The sequence below is a fragment of the Choloepus didactylus genome, chromosome 18 (assembly GCF_015220235.1).
Source record: "Choloepus didactylus isolate mChoDid1 chromosome 18, mChoDid1.pri, whole genome shotgun sequence".
NCBI lineage: Eukaryota > Metazoa > Chordata > Mammalia > Pilosa > Megalonychidae > Choloepus > Choloepus didactylus.
The window spans coordinates 72,283,073-72,298,939 of NC_051324.1; the positions used below are offsets into that span (position 1 = coordinate 72,283,073).

At 59.6% G+C, this 15,867-nt stretch overlaps 2 protein-coding genes across 4 annotated transcripts; one reads left to right on the top strand and one right to left on the bottom strand.

The window, feature by feature from the left end:
- Positions 1-75: 75 nt before the first annotated feature.
- On the top strand, positions 76-13,160 carry SYNGR2 (synaptogyrin 2). Of its 2 annotated transcripts, XR_005212846.1 has the most exons (6): positions 76-228; positions 1,936-2,173; positions 2,422-2,561; positions 2,645-2,858; positions 4,956-5,038; positions 5,164-13,160. XR_005212846.1 is itself a non-coding variant. In XM_037810331.1 (4 exons), exons 1-4 carry the CDS (start codon positions 130-132, stop codon positions 2,840-2,842), a joined length of 675 nt encoding a protein of 224 aa, XP_037666259.1. In that variant the 5' UTR covers positions 76-129; the 3' UTR covers positions 2,843-3,754. The 2 variants fall into 2 exon arrangements, 1 of the variants encoding a protein (XP_037666259.1); XM_037810331.1 differs by lacking the exons at positions 4,956-5,038; positions 5,164-13,160 and having other exon boundaries at positions 2,645-3,754.
- TK1 (thymidine kinase 1) lies at positions 4,883-15,791 on the bottom strand. 2 transcript variants are annotated; one of them, XM_037810325.1, is made up of 7 exons: positions 15,632-15,790; positions 15,499-15,530; positions 14,405-14,515; positions 12,042-12,135; positions 6,254-6,343; positions 5,717-5,836; positions 4,883-5,618 (listed from the first exon to the last, which is right to left on the bottom strand). In XM_037810325.1, exons 1-7 carry the CDS (start codon positions 15,695-15,697, stop codon positions 5,223-5,225), a joined length of 909 nt encoding a protein of 302 aa, XP_037666253.1. In that variant the 5' UTR covers positions 15,698-15,790; the 3' UTR covers positions 4,883-5,222. The 2 variants fall into 2 exon arrangements, with proteins under 2 accessions (XP_037666253.1, XP_037666254.1); XM_037810326.1 differs by lacking the exon at positions 14,405-14,515 and having other exon boundaries at positions 15,632-15,791.
- Positions 15,792-15,867: the final 76 nt, after the last annotated feature.

A 15,867-nucleotide genomic window follows, 5' to 3' on the forward strand; every position in this document is an offset into this window, starting at 1 on the left:
CTCCCGGAGAGCCGCACTTTGCCCTCGGTCCCTGGGGCGGCGCTGGCCACGCCCCCTGGGGGCGGGGCGAGGCGGGCCCGGAGCCGCCCGGCTGGTTCCCCGGCGTTCGGCGACGGCGGCGGCGGCGACATGGAGAGCGGGGCCTACGGCGCGGCCAAGGCGGGCGGCACCTTCGACCTGAGGCGCTTCCTGGCGCAGCCGCAGGTCGTGGTGCGCGCCGTGTGCATGGTGAGCCCCGGGGCGCGAGCGGGCTCGGGGCCGCGGGGACCCCACCCGCCCGGGCGCGCGCCCAGCGCCGACAGGTGTCCCGACCCCCGGAGGCAGCGCGCGGGGCCGGCGCGGGGAGCCCGGGACCCCCACCCCGCCTGCCCCACCCCTCCCCGCCGCCCGGGCCGGTTCCCGCCGCCTCCCAGCCCCCGCCTCCCGGACACCCCTCCGGACCCCGCCGCCCCCCATCCCGGACCCCGCCGCGGCCCCCCTCGCGTCCTGCTCCCCGCAGCCCCCCGCTCCCACCCCCGGGCCCCGCCGTCGCCCCAGCGCGGGGTGGCCGGAGGCGCAGGGGAGCAGGCCCGTCGCCCCGCTGGCAGTGGGAGGCGCTTGGGGCAGCTCCAGGACAGGTGGCCCGCGCGCCGCGACTGCCTGCTTGGGGAATTCACCGGGAAGGGGCTTCCCGCAGCCCCGTGGGGGGCGCGGTTGAGGGGGGCGGCCTGGCGCCCTGAAACACGGTGTCCCTGCCCTCAGGGGTAGACCGCGGCCCGCTTCCCCACCCGAGGTCCGTGGCCCCGGGATGGACCCCTTTCCCGTAAACCGGGTTGCTGGGGGGACAGACCAGTGGCCAGGGCCAGCGGGCAGGCAGAGGGGGGTGCCTGCCGTGCCTGGGACGGGAGCCTTTGGGACCCCGCGGAGTGCGGCCCCCTCCCTGCCTGACGGCGGGGTCTGACCCTCAGTGTCCCAGGCTGTGCCCGGGGAGATGCAGTGGGTGGGATGGCAGTGCCAGGAGTCGGGTGGGAACGCTGCTCCCAGCCTCCCCGAGTTCCGGTTCTCCAGCCGGGGGTGGGGCCTGTGCCTGCTGCTGGGTCCTATTGAGAAGGCCCCGGGAGCGCCAGCAGGGGAGGCGCCAGGGTCCTCCTGAGGAGCAGGTGCCCACCACCCGCCCTCCCAGCCCTGCATCCGCTGAGGGGGGTTGCCAGTTGCCTAAAGTTTGGAGGTGGGGGGTGAGGTAGCGTGGGACTGTTCCCAAGGGGCCAGAGCCTGGAGACACGGCCGTCAGGAGCACTGGCTGGTAGAGTCCCCACCCGCAGGCCCTCAGGGTTCTCGGTGCAGCACTCGGAGGGCTCCGTGCAGGCCAGACCCACTACGAGGAGAGGACGGATGGGCTCCCTCCGAGGAGAGGGACTAGGATGCTAAAGAGTCCCCAGTCCCTGTTGGAAGAAGCTGGGGGAGCGGAGGGTTCTGGTCTGGAGCAGGGAAGAACCGGAGGGGCCCAGAGCTGTCCTCTTCCTGCCTGCAGGAGGGGGCTCTGGGAAGCAGGAGTCTGGGGGCCCCGGTTTCAGCTCAGTGCACGGTCAGGGGATGTGGGCAGTGGCCGGGCTTCCTGAGAGGCGGGGTGCTCTCCATCACCCCCCAGGGTTCAGCCGAGGTGGGCTGTGGGTGAGGGGTACCGAGAGATCCCTTTGGACAGCAACTCCGGAGAGCCCCCCACCCCACCCCTCCCTGGTCCAGGCCCCCTGCGCTGGTGACCTGGTGACACTGGCCCCCGCCGTGAGGAGCAGGGACCCATACCCGGAAGCACTCAGGAAGTTCAGTGGGGGCTGCGGTGCCTCCTCCAAAAGGGGAACAGCAGCGGTGGGAGAGGCCAGGGCTCCCCGGCTCTGAGGACCAGGGGGGGCGCCCCTGCCCCCCGCCCAGCCCCTCCAGACACCCCTCTCCTCGCAGGTCTTCGCCCTGATCGTCTTCTCCTGCATCTTCGGCGAGGGCTACAGCAATACCCACGAATCTTCGCAGAGATTCTGCGTGTTCAACCACAACGAGGACGCCTGCCGCTACGGCGAGGCCATCGGGGTGCTGGCCTTCCTGGCCTGCGCCTTCTTCTTCGTGGTGGACGTCTACTTCCCCCAGATCAGCAGCGTCACGGACCGCAAGTACCTGGTCATTGGTGACCTGCTCTTCTCAGGTGTGGCCCGGGGGCACCTCCCTGTGGTCTGGGGAGAGAGTGGTGGGAGGTGACGTTAGACTGAGGCTCCCTGCGGCGGCCCCCCACCCCCACCCCGCACCCACTCCAGCGAGGGGTGCTTCCTGCTGTCCTCCTGGTGGAAGCCGTGAGGCCCTGCAGCCAGGTCCCGCCCGGATGCCTTTCACCTGTGCTGGAGGCTTCCAGAAGCTCCCCACCGGCGCTGACCCTGCCCCCGACCCTCCCCCCAGCTCTCTGGACCTTCCTGTGGTTCGTTGGCTTCTGCTTCCTCACCAACCAGTGGGCGGCCACCAAGCCCCAAGACGTGCTGCTGGGGGCCGACTCGGCCCGCGCCGCCATCACCTTCAGCTTCTTCTCCATCTTCTCCTGGGTAGGTGGGCCCGGGAGGGTGGGGCAGGGTCGCGCTCCCCCTCCCCCTCGGCCCTCCCGCAACCCTGACCCTGGCCTCCGCAGGGGGTGCTGGCCTCCCTGGCCTACCAGCGCTACAAGGCCGGGGTGGACGACTTCATCCAGAACTACGCGGACCCCACGCCCGACCCTGGCTCGGGCTATGCCTCCTATCCTGGGGCGTCCGTGGACAACTACCAGCAACCGCCCTTCACCCAGAACGCCGAGGCCACCGAGGGCTACCAGCCGCCCCCCGTGTACTGAGTTGCTGCCGGGGACGGTAAGGGGAGCAGGGGGGCGCTCGGGGGCCCTCCCCCCAAGCCCGGACTTTCCGGCGAGGTGCGCCTGTCGGAGCCACACTCGGCCTGGAGGCCCCCCTGCCTTCCCTCGCCCCAGCTGCCTGTGCAGCCACAGGCCCCAGGTGCCTTGCGTAGGAAGGGGCTTCCCAGGCACCCACTCACTCCTCACGGGCATTTTCTAGAAAAGGGTTTTTAGCAGAAGCATTTTGTCACTGTTTTGAATGACCCGGGCCCCGCCTGGAGTCGCTAGAAGGAGGACAGTGCCCGCCATGCTGCTTGGCAAGTGCCTTCGCTTCCCCCCCCACCCCTGAGGAACCGAGGCCACAGCGGCTACAGTTGTCTGGGGTTCTCCGCCCAAGTGGAGGGTGGGGGGTCTTCCCTGTGCTTCTGCTGCCGGTGCTGGGCTCTGAGGCCTGGCCCCCACCTCATCACTCAGGTTTGCCACCACCCACCTGGTGTGGTTCTGTTCCTAGTCCCCCACTGCCTGTTCTCAGGGGGCACCTCCTCGGGCTGGGTCCCCACAGGTACTGCTGTATTGTTTGCTTACTCTTGAGTCTGGGGTCACCTCTTGTGCCAATTGCCTCTGGGCTGCCTTCCTGAGAGCTGGGGGGAGTGGGGGGAGTGGGGGGCTGCCCGCCCCATGGGGTGGGAGCAGCACTACCCTCTTGCTCCTGCCCCCTGGCAGCAGGGAGGGGCCTTGCCTGACAAAACCCAGCTTTAAGTAATATTCTGCCACCGTAGGTCAGGAAGTGTGGGGAGGGGAGTGTCCCCAGGCCCCTGCCACCCCGCATATGTGGAAAAGCCATGGGGGAGCCGCCCCCCCCCTCGGATTCTGTTAGGCTGGTTTGGAGATGGAATAAACATTTTCTCATTCATACTCTCCATCGCCAGTGGTTGGGGCTCTGCCTAGGGTGGGGGGAGGGAGAGAAACTCCACTGTGTCCACCCTGGGGGGGTGGGGGGGCACGGGGGAGGCTGTACTGAGTGGTGGCCGCGGCCTCCCCCAGCCACACCTGCCGCCTGCCCGTTCCCCCACCCAGGGTCTCATTCCTCCACAACCCTCCACCAACACCCCAAAATAGCAACTGTGCTCAGCTGTAAACAAGGCCTTGCCAGGTCCTGCCGATCCCTTCCCGGGCTGGGACGGGCCTCCTGGATATCCCGTCCCCAATGGCCCATGCCCCTGCACACAGGGTGAGGGGTGCCCATGGGAAAGCAGCCTCCCTCTGCTCCCAGCCCCTCCAGGGCCCTCCCTGGGGAGCAAGCCACCCATGGCAGGAGAGGTCGAGGCCCGGAAGCAGATCCTGGCCTCCCCTCTTGACTAAAGACAGGGACTGTCAACAGCAGGCCCCGAGTTTCAAAATCCTGAGTAAAACTAATAGGGTGAAAGGGAGAGGCTACAGTGTATATATGTTAACATAAATAACATTTAAAAAAAAACCACCCCCAACAGGCCCCTACTCCCCAGGGCCTTGGTGCCACTTTAGCCACTGGCCAAAGCCCGCCTTATGTTAGGGACCTCCCCGTGCAGGGGCCACCAGGCCCGCGGCTCCCTCTAGGTGGGGACATGTGGTGGCCAAGGGGAGAGCAGGGGGCACCGCGTCACCCGCCCCACCCCCACGTGGCAGATCCTTGCCTGCCACCACGACCGCCCGCTCTCCGAGGCGCAGCTGAGCTGTCTTCTTGGCTCCTGAAGTACAAAGTGTCTGTTTCACAAACAAAACCTGACCTCGCAGCCCCAGCTGGCGGCACCCACAGCAGCTCTTGTCTTGCCAACCTGGGCCCCAGGCTCCTCTGTCCACCCAAAACCCGGCCCAGACAGAAGCACTTTGTGAGCATCTCTCAGTTAAGAGGGCTGTGGCTAAGGGATTTAGCAGTTCTAGAAAAGCAATCCCCAGCCACAGCCACAGCGCGGCGTCCACCATCGCCCAGACCCAGGGAAACCCAAACTCCAGTGGGGACACCAGGGGACAAGAGGGACACGGGAAAGGTGCTCTCATGGACCAGTTAATTTTAATATTAGTTATTCATTCCACGTACTCCAACAGAATCTCAGACCCTGGCCCCCCCCCCTCCCAGGCACACACACTTGAAAAGCCCCTGAGTTCCAGGCCCCAGCAGGGGAAGTGCCACCCACACATAAGAAGATAATTCCAGAGAAGGTCAGCCCAAAGGGAAGCTGGGGGCTTCCTGGGGAGGGTGGGGCCACCCCAGACAGACGGGGCAGGGGAGTGGTGGGGAGCCTGCATGAGACGAGGCACTCAGTGCTGGGGCTTGGACTTCCCAGCAAGAACAGAAACCCAACAGCACTCGCCGCAAAGGGGGAAGAGGCTGGCGGCGCCGATGTCACAAGAGCATGTGGTTCTGTCCCTCACGACCAGAGGAGGGACGCGCAGCAGCAGGTGGGAAGGGAACAGAGAAGGGGCCCCGGGGGTGGTGAGGCGGGGCTGTGACATGTACATCACCAACCTGGGGAAAGGACACCTCCTGTAAGGCTGAAAGTTCCACAAACGCAGTGAAACCTCCTCTCCCCAGACCTCCTCCTCTGAGAAGGCCACGCCAGGGGGGAGCAGCAGAAGGGAGCAGGTGCAGGCTGGCAGGGGGCAGGCCTCCTCCGCCCCTCAGTTGGCCGGGCCAACAGTTTTCCTTGTTCTCTGGCCCAGCCGGCGGCCCCACGGACTTCTTGAAGTAGCAGAGGCGGCACACCGAGTGGTACTTGTCGGCTCCACCGATGACCTCGACCTGGCCGCAGGGACAGCAAGGGGTTGGTGGGGAAGGGCCCGGAACCCTGCGTGCCCCCCCCACCCCAGTCCCAGCAAGATAAGGCAGGTGGGGGCTACCTCTGTCTCCGCGCCCAGCCTTTTGGTGTAGGCAGCCTCACGGAAGCAGCCCATGCACACAGCCGTCAGCTTCACGACACTCTCCGCCAGTGGCACGAGGTTCAGGATGGTCCCAAAAGCCTGCAGGTCCCACAGAAAGGTGGCAGGTGAGGACGTTCACCGTGCCAGGTGAGCTCGCAAACCCTCTCGCAAGCACCAGGAACATCTGCCTTGACCTCGCTCTCACCCCACTCAGCATCCTCTCCGGCTCTGTCCCTTTGCCAGTTCAAAGCACCCGCCTGCAGCCCGCGGCATCCTGTCAGGGACGCTCACTCCTGGGCAAACCAGGGAGCTGGGGAGGCTTGTCTGAGGCCCCTGGGCTCGGGCAAGGCCTGGTCTGAGCAGCTTGGCTCTGCTCGGTGCCGAGCCCCTGGGCCTCCAGGGACCGTTGCAGTTGGGGAGGAGTGCTTGGCTGGCGTTTTTGTGTACGCCCCGTGCCTGCCGGGAGGGCCCTCTCCCCTCTTAGGAGCCCACCAAGACCTGGGCCAGACGCCTCACCTTCCTCTGGAAAGTTCCATCCAGTGCAGCCACAATCACGGTCTTCCCAGCATTGGCCATGGCCTCACTGAACTCCACAATGTCAGGGAACTGGAAAGGGGCAGAAGAAGAGTGAACATCTACCCTGAGCAGCAGCTGCCAAGAAGAAACTGCCGGATCTGACAGCTCTGGCCTCCCATCAGCCTGGAGCCTGAGACAGAGCGACTGACATTCCTGGCGGCTCCCCTGCCCCGGAGCCCGACATTCGCCTGCTGTCACTCCCGCCCGCACACGACCACACAGGCTCCCGACTGCCTGTGTCCTGTCCGTTTCCCCTGCAGTCAGCTTCCCGAGCCACAACCATCCTCTGCGCCAGCCCCCAGCCCCCAACGGCGGTCGAGAGGCTCCTGTGCGATGATTTAACCATTTAACCTGTTCCTTCACCTAAGTTGGTAAACACAGCCCTCGGTTGTTGAAGGACTAGACACTCAGATAATTTATTACGTATGCTGCTTGGCATATGGTGGACCTTTCGTGTCACCCTTTTAAAAACAAAAGGAAAACAATGTGCCAGGTCATGTCTCAGGAAGGGAAGGAGGAGGGGGGCCACTGGCTGTTTGCACAGCAGGATGACACAGCACGCCCCAAACGCAGGGCCTGTAGGAAAGGTCACTTACTCTGTAATTCCAATTTCATTTTAAGTGGCCCAGGGAGAAGCTGCTACTTAAACAAGTCCTTTGGTGTGTTTCCAGTGGTCGATCCTATCACCTTTTTATAGACCTCACTGGGCCCTCTGGCTTGGTTGAAGGTGGGGGTGCCCCTACCTCTGGGTGGAGGGTCCCTTAGTCGCATTTGTTGAGGTTCAAGGTTACTGAGACTTTCCCTCAGCAAGACGAGGAGCAGGAAAGAGATTTGAAAGCCCAGAGTGATCCAAGCGGGACAGTTTGCACTCTGTCTGACTCAACCCCCAGCAGAGCCAGCCGGGCTGCTCCCACCTGCCCCAGCCTCCCCCCACAAACAGGTGCCCCTGCGGGGAAGGAAAACCCAGAGATCCCAGCACCCCCTCCTGGCCACAGCTTTCCCTCTTTCCTCTGAAAGACTGGTCATTTGTCACAGAAAGGTAGCTCCCAGCATGCACTGCATCCCTGGCGTCTGCCCACTGGAGCCAGCAGCACCCCCCCACCACCACATGTGGCAACTGAGACTGTCTCCAGACGCTGCAAATGTCCCCCGGGGGGCGGAATCAGCCCAGCTGAGCACCTCAGCTCCTCAACCCTCCAGGCTAAGGCAGAAGCCGGGACAGACTCTCCCACGCCAGATTTTAGGAATCTAGGAAGGTCCTCAGCCTCCCCTCACTCCCACCCTGCGCTGGCTGATCCCTGCGCCTCAAGGCTTTGTCCCTGTTCAAAATCCAAATGCTACCCTCTCCCCACCTGGGGTAACCCCTGAACCCCCACCAGGGGTTCCTGAGCAATCAGGGACCTCGAAGGTAAGGAGGCGCCCAAGTTGTCTCCAGCCATTGGACGTGCCCGCCAGTGACCACGTTATGGTCATTTACTTGCATCGCCATAGTTACCCAAGTCACATTTAAAGTGGAACTTCAGAGTACTTGGTAAATTTAGGATTTTCTTGGTAGACAAAAACAATGGCAACATGGAGTCCTTGGAGAAATGAAACAAGAGGGCACTCGGCTGTGATGAGGTTGCCAACCACAGAACCCGGCTTGTCTGCGTTTCTGCACCCACAGTGACCCTCGGCACAAAGAGGGGAGAGAGCCCAAAGGAGAGCCGAGGAAGCTGAATGGATTTCCACCTTCCTCGCCACGCCGAGGCCGAGGGCCGGCTGGCTGATGGCACGGCACCAGGTTGTACCCCCGTTCTGCCCACTGGCCCAGACATACGTAGCACCCAGGGCCCAGCCTCTGTGGCTTCACAGGCAGAAACCATAAAGGACGGGAGTGAAGAATGAGGCGAATTAAAGATGAAATTCTGAATGGTCCAGGGCTAAATGAAACTCTGCAAAAGTTTAAAGGCAAACGGGAAAGAGCTATTTACAGCACATGGCAAGCAGTGCTGGATATTTCCAACCCATGAAAACTGAAAAACGGGTGGAAGCGCTAACAAGGCATTTTACCAGAGGAAAAATAAAACACAAGTGGCCAATAAACACGAAAGAGAAATGCAGTCAAATCAGGACAGGCGTGTGTGCCCATCCCTGGCCAAGCCGCCTCCTCTCCTGTTGAGATTTCTGGGAAGCCCTCACTGCCCCCCGCCCAGCAGGCCCTTCTCCACACATTCCCCTGGCAGATGGGGCCGCCCTTCAACAGCTTCCCATCAAGTGAGTCTGGGTGAACACAGGGTCCGAGCTGCACAGCATGGAAACCCCCCTCCTGCTAACGAGCAACTGCCGCTGCCTCGCCTGGGTCTGCCCTCCCTCGGGGAAGGTCTGAGGTTCCCATCAGAGAACCCCCTCTTCCCTAATGCACCCCACCAAGAGCAAAGCCTCGCTCCCCTAAGCCCTCCCCAGAATCAAAGCGAGATGCCACAAACCCAAATCCTCTGGGTCTCTTCTGACACCCTCACCGAGACGCCCCACGGATCCCCTTGGTGGGTGCGCTCCTTCACTGCGACAAGTAATGACCCCAACTTGTTCCAACTACTTTGGCTGAAGCGTTGACTGTGATAAATGACGGGTTTTCTTTTTTCTTATACGTGTTTCTAACTTTTTCTAGAACTGGCATAGTAAATCAGAAACAAAACACAAAAAGCAGTTTTTAAAAACCTAGGCATCTGATTACCGCCAAGCCACCCTGCAGGCTCATGACTCATAAATGAACACCCGTGGGTGAATTATGGGTTGCAGGGGCTCCCCTAAAAGGGCTTGCTCAACTCTAACCCTCCATCCCATCGATGTGCCCTTATTTGGAAACAGGGACCTTGAAGATGTCAACAAGTGAAGATGGGGCCTAACTGGATTGGGGTGAACCTGATCGAATCTGACCAGCATCTTTCCCGGTTGGGGAGAAGAGACAGGCTGCCCAAGTGAGGATGGCCATGAGAGACGGACGCAGAGATGAGCATTAGGCTGCCAGGAGCCAAAGATCGCCAAGAATCGCCGGCCACTCTAGCAGCCAGGAGCGAGGCAGGAATATTCTTTCCTATGAACGACGGAGGGGACATGGCCCTGATTTCAGGCTTCTGTCCTCCAGATGGTGAGAGCAGACATTCCTGCTTGACGAGCCACCCAGTGTGGGGTGATTTCCACAGCAGCCACGGGAAACGAGGACAGGGAATGCCTGCGAGACTGGAGTGCCCAGCACCTCAGGCACAGCCTTCTTCGTTTGTGGTTCTGGGGTCTTCAGATGCGTCTCTCCCAAACACAAACAACTTCGAGGCGGCCAAATTACACAGCAACTTGAGTGTGTCCATGCCTTTCCCAGAGTCACAAATCAGCACGTGAGCTCTGGTTCCGGGAAGTTCTGATTCCATCAGGAAGGCATGGCAGCCACTCTGTGACAGGCCCTTCCCTGCTGGCCCAGAACTGGGCACAAGGGGGGTGGACGACTGTCCCCTGCACCCTCCCCAGCTAAGGATACAGGGAAGGGAGGGGAGTCTTCTGTCGGGTTCAAAGTCAAGAGTTGGTCTCCCCTATCCCAGAACGTGCCGCCAAGGGCAGACCCTGAACTTCCCGCCGAGAACGAGAGCCCCAGAAGCGAGGTCAGAGTTGAAGAACAGCAATCTTTTTAATAGCGGGTTCAATAAATACTTGATAAATGAACTCGAGTTTTACTTGCTTGCCAGTGGGGAAGTTGACAGATTCTCCCACCAGTCAGGAGGAAAGAGGACCTTGGAGTGCTTGGGACACCAGCTCCTCTCCCAGGGCACTTGGCCATCCACCAGGGAGAAAGAAGAGAAAAGGAAGGCCCCGGCCAGGAGGGCTCGCTCTGCAAACACGCTTTACAGAATGCAGGAGAGCAGCGCCATAAAGCAACTCACAGCAGCGGGGTGGAAGGCAGGCAGACTCTTGTTCGGAGAGGGCCGCCCCCAAAAGCTGACCCATGCCCACGGCTTGGAAGAGAAAGGAAAAGAGCCACGGCTCTTGTTTCCACTCTGAGTTCCCCTTCCTGTCTGGATGTCCCTTGCTCATAAAGCAATGAAAGAAATATCTGTGTGTATGCATGTGTGTGAGATTAAGTTCAGACATGGTTGTGCTCAGAAACAAGAGCATCGTCTCTGTGGGTGAGAAATGGAAGGGATGTACCCAGCTGGGTGAGCAGACACAGCAGATGCGAGCTACTGGGTGTCCTGGGGCCAAAACCAGAACCAGCACCAGCACCGGCAGCCGGGAGCCCGTCACCGCAAGGGAGAGGCCAGAGAGGACGGCCCGCACAGGGTAAGGAAGGAGCCAGCCTCACCCTGGCAGTGCAGCTTGAGGCCGTGACATATATAACGGCCAAACCTCCTCATTCTGTCCTGGGAACCTGGGAGGCAGGGTGAGCAGGGATAAAAGTTAGAAGCCAGCTCTTCTTCCGGAGTGCAGTTAAAGGGGCCCACATTCCAGTCTCGAGAAGGTCAGCAGAGAGGATGTATGTGACTTCCAGCCTGGACCATGAGCACCACCCATTGAGGAACCCCAAGGTTTTCCCCCTTCCACTATGGGTGCTGCCCTCCAGGGTGGTCCTAGAAGCCACGGATTGAAGATGGCGAGCCTCGCTGGTGGGCCTCCCTGCCACGGACCCAAAACCTCGTAGGAAATCAATCTCTGCTGTGTCAAGCCACTGGAATTTGGGGTCTATTTGTTACAGCAGCTTGCATTATCCTCACTAATGTGTTGGGTGAAACTGCCCAGGGGCCAGTAAGCCCCTTTGAATGTGGGTTTTAGTTTACTTCATCCAGGATGAACCTGCCAAATCAAAAAATTCCAAAGCACGGGAGGAAAACTAAGACCACAAAAGACAACCAACAAACACAACCAGAACATGCACTCCTGAGGAAGTGGAAATAAAGTAAGCTGGAAGACTTTAAAACAAGACTTCCAAAAAGATAATGAAAGGGATGACATCAATTTAAAAACAAAATAGTAAACTGTTAAGGAAAACTGAGTATTTATGAATTAAAGAGTAGCAGATTGGAAAGAGAACTAGTCAGAAATCTTAGAAATGAAAAATACAGTTATTGAAACAGAACACACATTGGAAAACAGTCTCAGAACACCTAACGGTGTCGAGGGGAGAAATATCTAAAGTGACAATAGCTGAAGTCCACCCCCTCTCTGGCTGCTTGTTCCCTTCCCTGCAAAATGAAAGCATGAGTGTTCAAACTTACAAGGCACAGCAAATACCAAACAGAATAAATACCTATCTTTTGCTATCCAGCTTAAACTGGAGGACAAAATAGACATTTTCAGACAAAGCAAGGCTAGAGGAGGCTGTATATGTACAGCTTCCCATTTACACATCCTAGATGCAAGAACAACTAAAGGATATACCTCAGCAAGAAGAAAAATACACCAAGGAATGAGCAAGAAGCAATAATGAGCCAAACACAAAACAAAGCACTCCTTATACACCAGTGTCAAGAAGCTGAACTCTTTGTCCACTGTAAAATAAACAATATACGTATACATTTTAAAGGTAAAGTAGGAAGGGGGAGTTCAAAGGCTGTTCAGACACTTGTTTATTGTAAGCATGAAAGTGTAAGGGCAAGTACAAAAAGAATAGAAATCAAACCAGTAACTTCCAAACCAGCAGCGGAAAAAGAGGGACAGAGGGGGGATCACAGGAGGAGCAATGCAGGACGAGCCAACTTACAAACTGTCCTTCGTCGATGCCAATGACGGACACACTCAGAGCCTCCTGGGCCACGTCCCAGAGCAGGCAGGCCGGCACTGCCTCCATGGTGTTCCTGGGGAGGGGAAGCCAGAGCATGAGCGAGGCCAGGCCGGGGTTGGGGGTGGACCAGAGGCCGGTGCAGGGGCCAGTGCTCCACCTGTAAACCCGGCTGCAGAGTTTTGAGAAGCAAGCGCCGGCGGGAAGGAATTGGGAGAATAAAGCCTTTTTCTCTAAAACTAGATATTTAACACGAGATAGTTCACTTGACACTTTGGACCAGAAATTAGCAACGCCCCACATAAATCTCAACTGAGACACAAAAGCCCTGCTGTGTGTCTGCTCAGTGGATGGGAGTAGACAGGGCCACCTCCTCCAACAGGCGAAGGAGGTGCAGCACCCAGGACCCGCTGTACTTTTAGGGGCTGATCAAAATGTTTTCATTTCATTTTTAAAATCAGAAGAAAAAAATTTAACTCAGCCTGGATTATATAGGTCTATGTCAATGCAGTCACAAAATACAGTTATTATTACTATTTTTTTATGGAGAAAAGGGCCCATGAAAGCAAAAGAGCCTAGGGCCCAAGAAAGTTGGAGTGTGGCCCTGGGGGGAGGTCATGAGCTCCAGATCTCTAAGCCCTGCGTGCCCCAGCAGAGGCAAGCCAGGGACCCCGAGTGGCAGTGCAAAGCTCTAGAAGAATTCCCTGCCACTGGCTCCTCCGGAGAGGCTAAGGGGCTTCTCCAAGACCACATGGCCACTAACCGGCAGATTCCGGGGCTCCAGTGCAGAGCCACCGTTACGCTGCTGCCTCAACCTCCTACAGAATCAATGGGCATACCCAGCGGGGGGTCCCAGTGCCACTAAAGGATGTTTTCGAGCCTACTCGACCACCCTGCCAGGGCCAATCCTGAGGACAAATGCTGCTCCGTGTCCTCGGCCTTTCTATCCAGTATCTGTGTTTCTTGACAATGTTGTTTTCTTCGGTCCCCATTTTTGCCTCCTCCTCTGAACTGGCCCCAGGGAGGAGCTGACAGTTTCCTGAAGGCTCAGCAGTTTGTAGCTGTATTTTTAAACAATAATAAAATATTTTACAACTACTGCTTAGTTTGTAGTTATTATCTTGCTGTGATCCCACTTCAAGTTCTGGGAAGGACGTTCAACAGTATTTCACGTACTTTAAATCCCCTCCTCTCTCCCCAAATAGAGAAGAACCAGAGGGAGGGCAGGCAGCAGAGGGGTTCTGGCTTCAGTGTGAACAGCCAAGTGCTCAGTCACCGCCCAGAGCTCGTCCCTGAGCCCCAACCAGCAGATCAACTCCGGGATCTGAGAGACCCCTGAAACAGCCCTTCCAATCGCTGCGCAGAGCTGCCTCCTCTGCTTTCCCCGTCCCTCCTGGGTGCCCACCCGGTGCCCAGGCACCATCATGTGTCTTCAGGGATGCAGCCAGCTCGGAGACAAACGTCCTGCCTCAGCCGGCGCTGCCGGGAAGTCATGGCTGAGCTTTCAACTCCAAGTCCCAGCATTCTCCGCCCCACGCCCCGCCCGGCTTCCGAAGCCACCCGACTCCACCTCCGAGGCCACACCCCGGGCAGCTCTGCCAGCGAGGAGCTGATGGCCCAGCTCTGGGCCAGGACTGCATGTGTCAGTGCAGCTTTGCCACTGGGGGCTCAGGTGGACATGTTTGGGGGGCCGAGAAAAGAGTGTCTCGGGTTTAGGCCCAAAGCTGCTGCCCGAGGGAACAGGCAGAACTGAACTAAATTTAACCCCCAATCTCTGGGGTTGGAGACTGAAATGTCTGGACCACCCAGATAGATAGAGAGCCACCAGACGATGCAGCCAGCAAAGAACAAGCAAATGGGAAAAAGAAACAAAAATCCATGTGCCGGCCAAAAAAGCCAGGGTGAAGCCTCTGTAGAGATGTAAACTCTGGAGCAGGGACCCTCAGTGATAGCACGTTGACACCTGGGGCCAACCAGTCTCTGTTGGTGGGGGCTGTTCTGAACGTTGGAGGATGTTTAGCAGAATCCCTGGCTTCCACCCATTGGATGCCAGTAGCAGCGCCTCTCCCCACCCTGAGTTGTGACAACCAAAAATGTCTCCAGGTATTGCCAAATGTCCCCTTGGGACAATATTCCCCTCTGATGAGAACCTCTGCTCTAGAGTCCCACGAAAAAGCTGAGTCCCCAGGCCACCTGGAAAGTCTGACTTGAACCGTCCGAGACCTGGCACTGGATCTTAACCATCCCCACTAACAGGCTCTGGCGATCTGCTCTGTGCCATGGGAACTTTCTGGCCTTCTCGGGTGCGGAGGTGAGTGGACAGCAGAGGCGGGGCGGGGACTGACCGGTCATGTGTGCAGAAGCTGCTGCTGTAGCGGGTGTCTTTGGCGTACTTGATCACCAGGCACTTGTACTGCGCAATCTGGAAGCGGCGGACCCTTCTCATCAGCTCCGTGCTGCAAGAGCAAGGGTCTGTGAAGCCGCAGCACAGTGGTGGGGGGCGAAGACCCCCGCTGCACCCCCGTGCTCCCTGAACCCCCCTGCCCCCACCCCCGTGGTTTGCAGCCTGAGACCCACCAAAAGACAAAGACAGAGGAGTGGGACAGAGCGGGCAGAGGGTGGAGAAGGAACGGGCTGTGCTCTGATGTTCACAGCCCCCAGATGGGAGGAAGGGAACCAAGGCTGCGAATTCCTGGGCTTCCTCGAAGCAGGTGTGAGTTCTGGACCCAGAAGGGCAGCAGGGAATGGCTCCCAGCTGGCCCCGGGATGGTTCTGAGGAATGAGCAAGCTTCTCAGATTTGGTGGAGAAGGCAGAGGTGGGGCTAGAACTCAGGGCAGGGCCAGTGCCACAGGTGGAGGGGACCTTCCCAGCCAACTGCCTACCCACAGCCTCTCATGCAGAGTTCCCAGTGCCACGCAGAGCTGCCACGAGGGGCAGTGGGTCTGAGTTAACTTCACACCAGCTTTTTGTGCCACCAAGAAAGCACGTTGCCTCTGGGTCCGAGAAGCCGCGACTGCAGGAGCTATCCTCAGGGCCATTTAGGCAGCCTACCTGGGTGAGGGGAATTGACTCAGGAGGGCTCACTGGACCAACCTCAGGCCCAGGAAAGGTCTATCACATCAGGGGAGCAAAGCCTCAGGCGGCTCCGAGCTCCTCAGAGTGGAGGTAACTGCGTTTCCTCAGCCACAAAGGGGAGGGAGCAACACCTGGGACAAAGGTGTACAGCCCCTGCCCGGCGCACAGGGCCTGAATCTAATTTTAAAAAAACCTGGAGGCCCGCGCTCTCTGAGGGGCCTCAGTGGGGGAGTGCGGCCTGGGGGACGGAGGAGGCGCGCTCCCTCCAGGATGCTGGGGCGGCGGGGAGCAGGGAGGCGCGCCGCCGGGAGACCGGGGACCCCCGGGGGGAGGGCGGCCCGCCGCGCCCCGCGCAGCCCTTACCTTTTTCCTGAGAACATGGGTCCGAGGATCACCTAGGAGGGCGAGGGAGAGGTCACTTGGGGGCCCGCCCGCCCGCGCGGATGCCGGGGCCCCCGCTGCCACCCCGATTTCCCGCCCCGCCCGGCGCCCGCACCTGGATTTGGCCCCGAGTCTTGCTGGGGGAGCCAGGCAGCACGGTGGGCAGGTTGATGCAGCTCATGGCGCCCTCCGGGAAGCCCACAGGACCAGGAACCCTCAGCCGGCACCCGCAGGACAGCGCGGGCTCCCGCGCCGCTCGCCTTTATCCCGGGCGCGCGGACCAATCGGGAGCCGGAGCCGCCGGCCAATCACCGCCCGGGCGAAGGATCGGCGGGAGAATTTGCCCGAAGC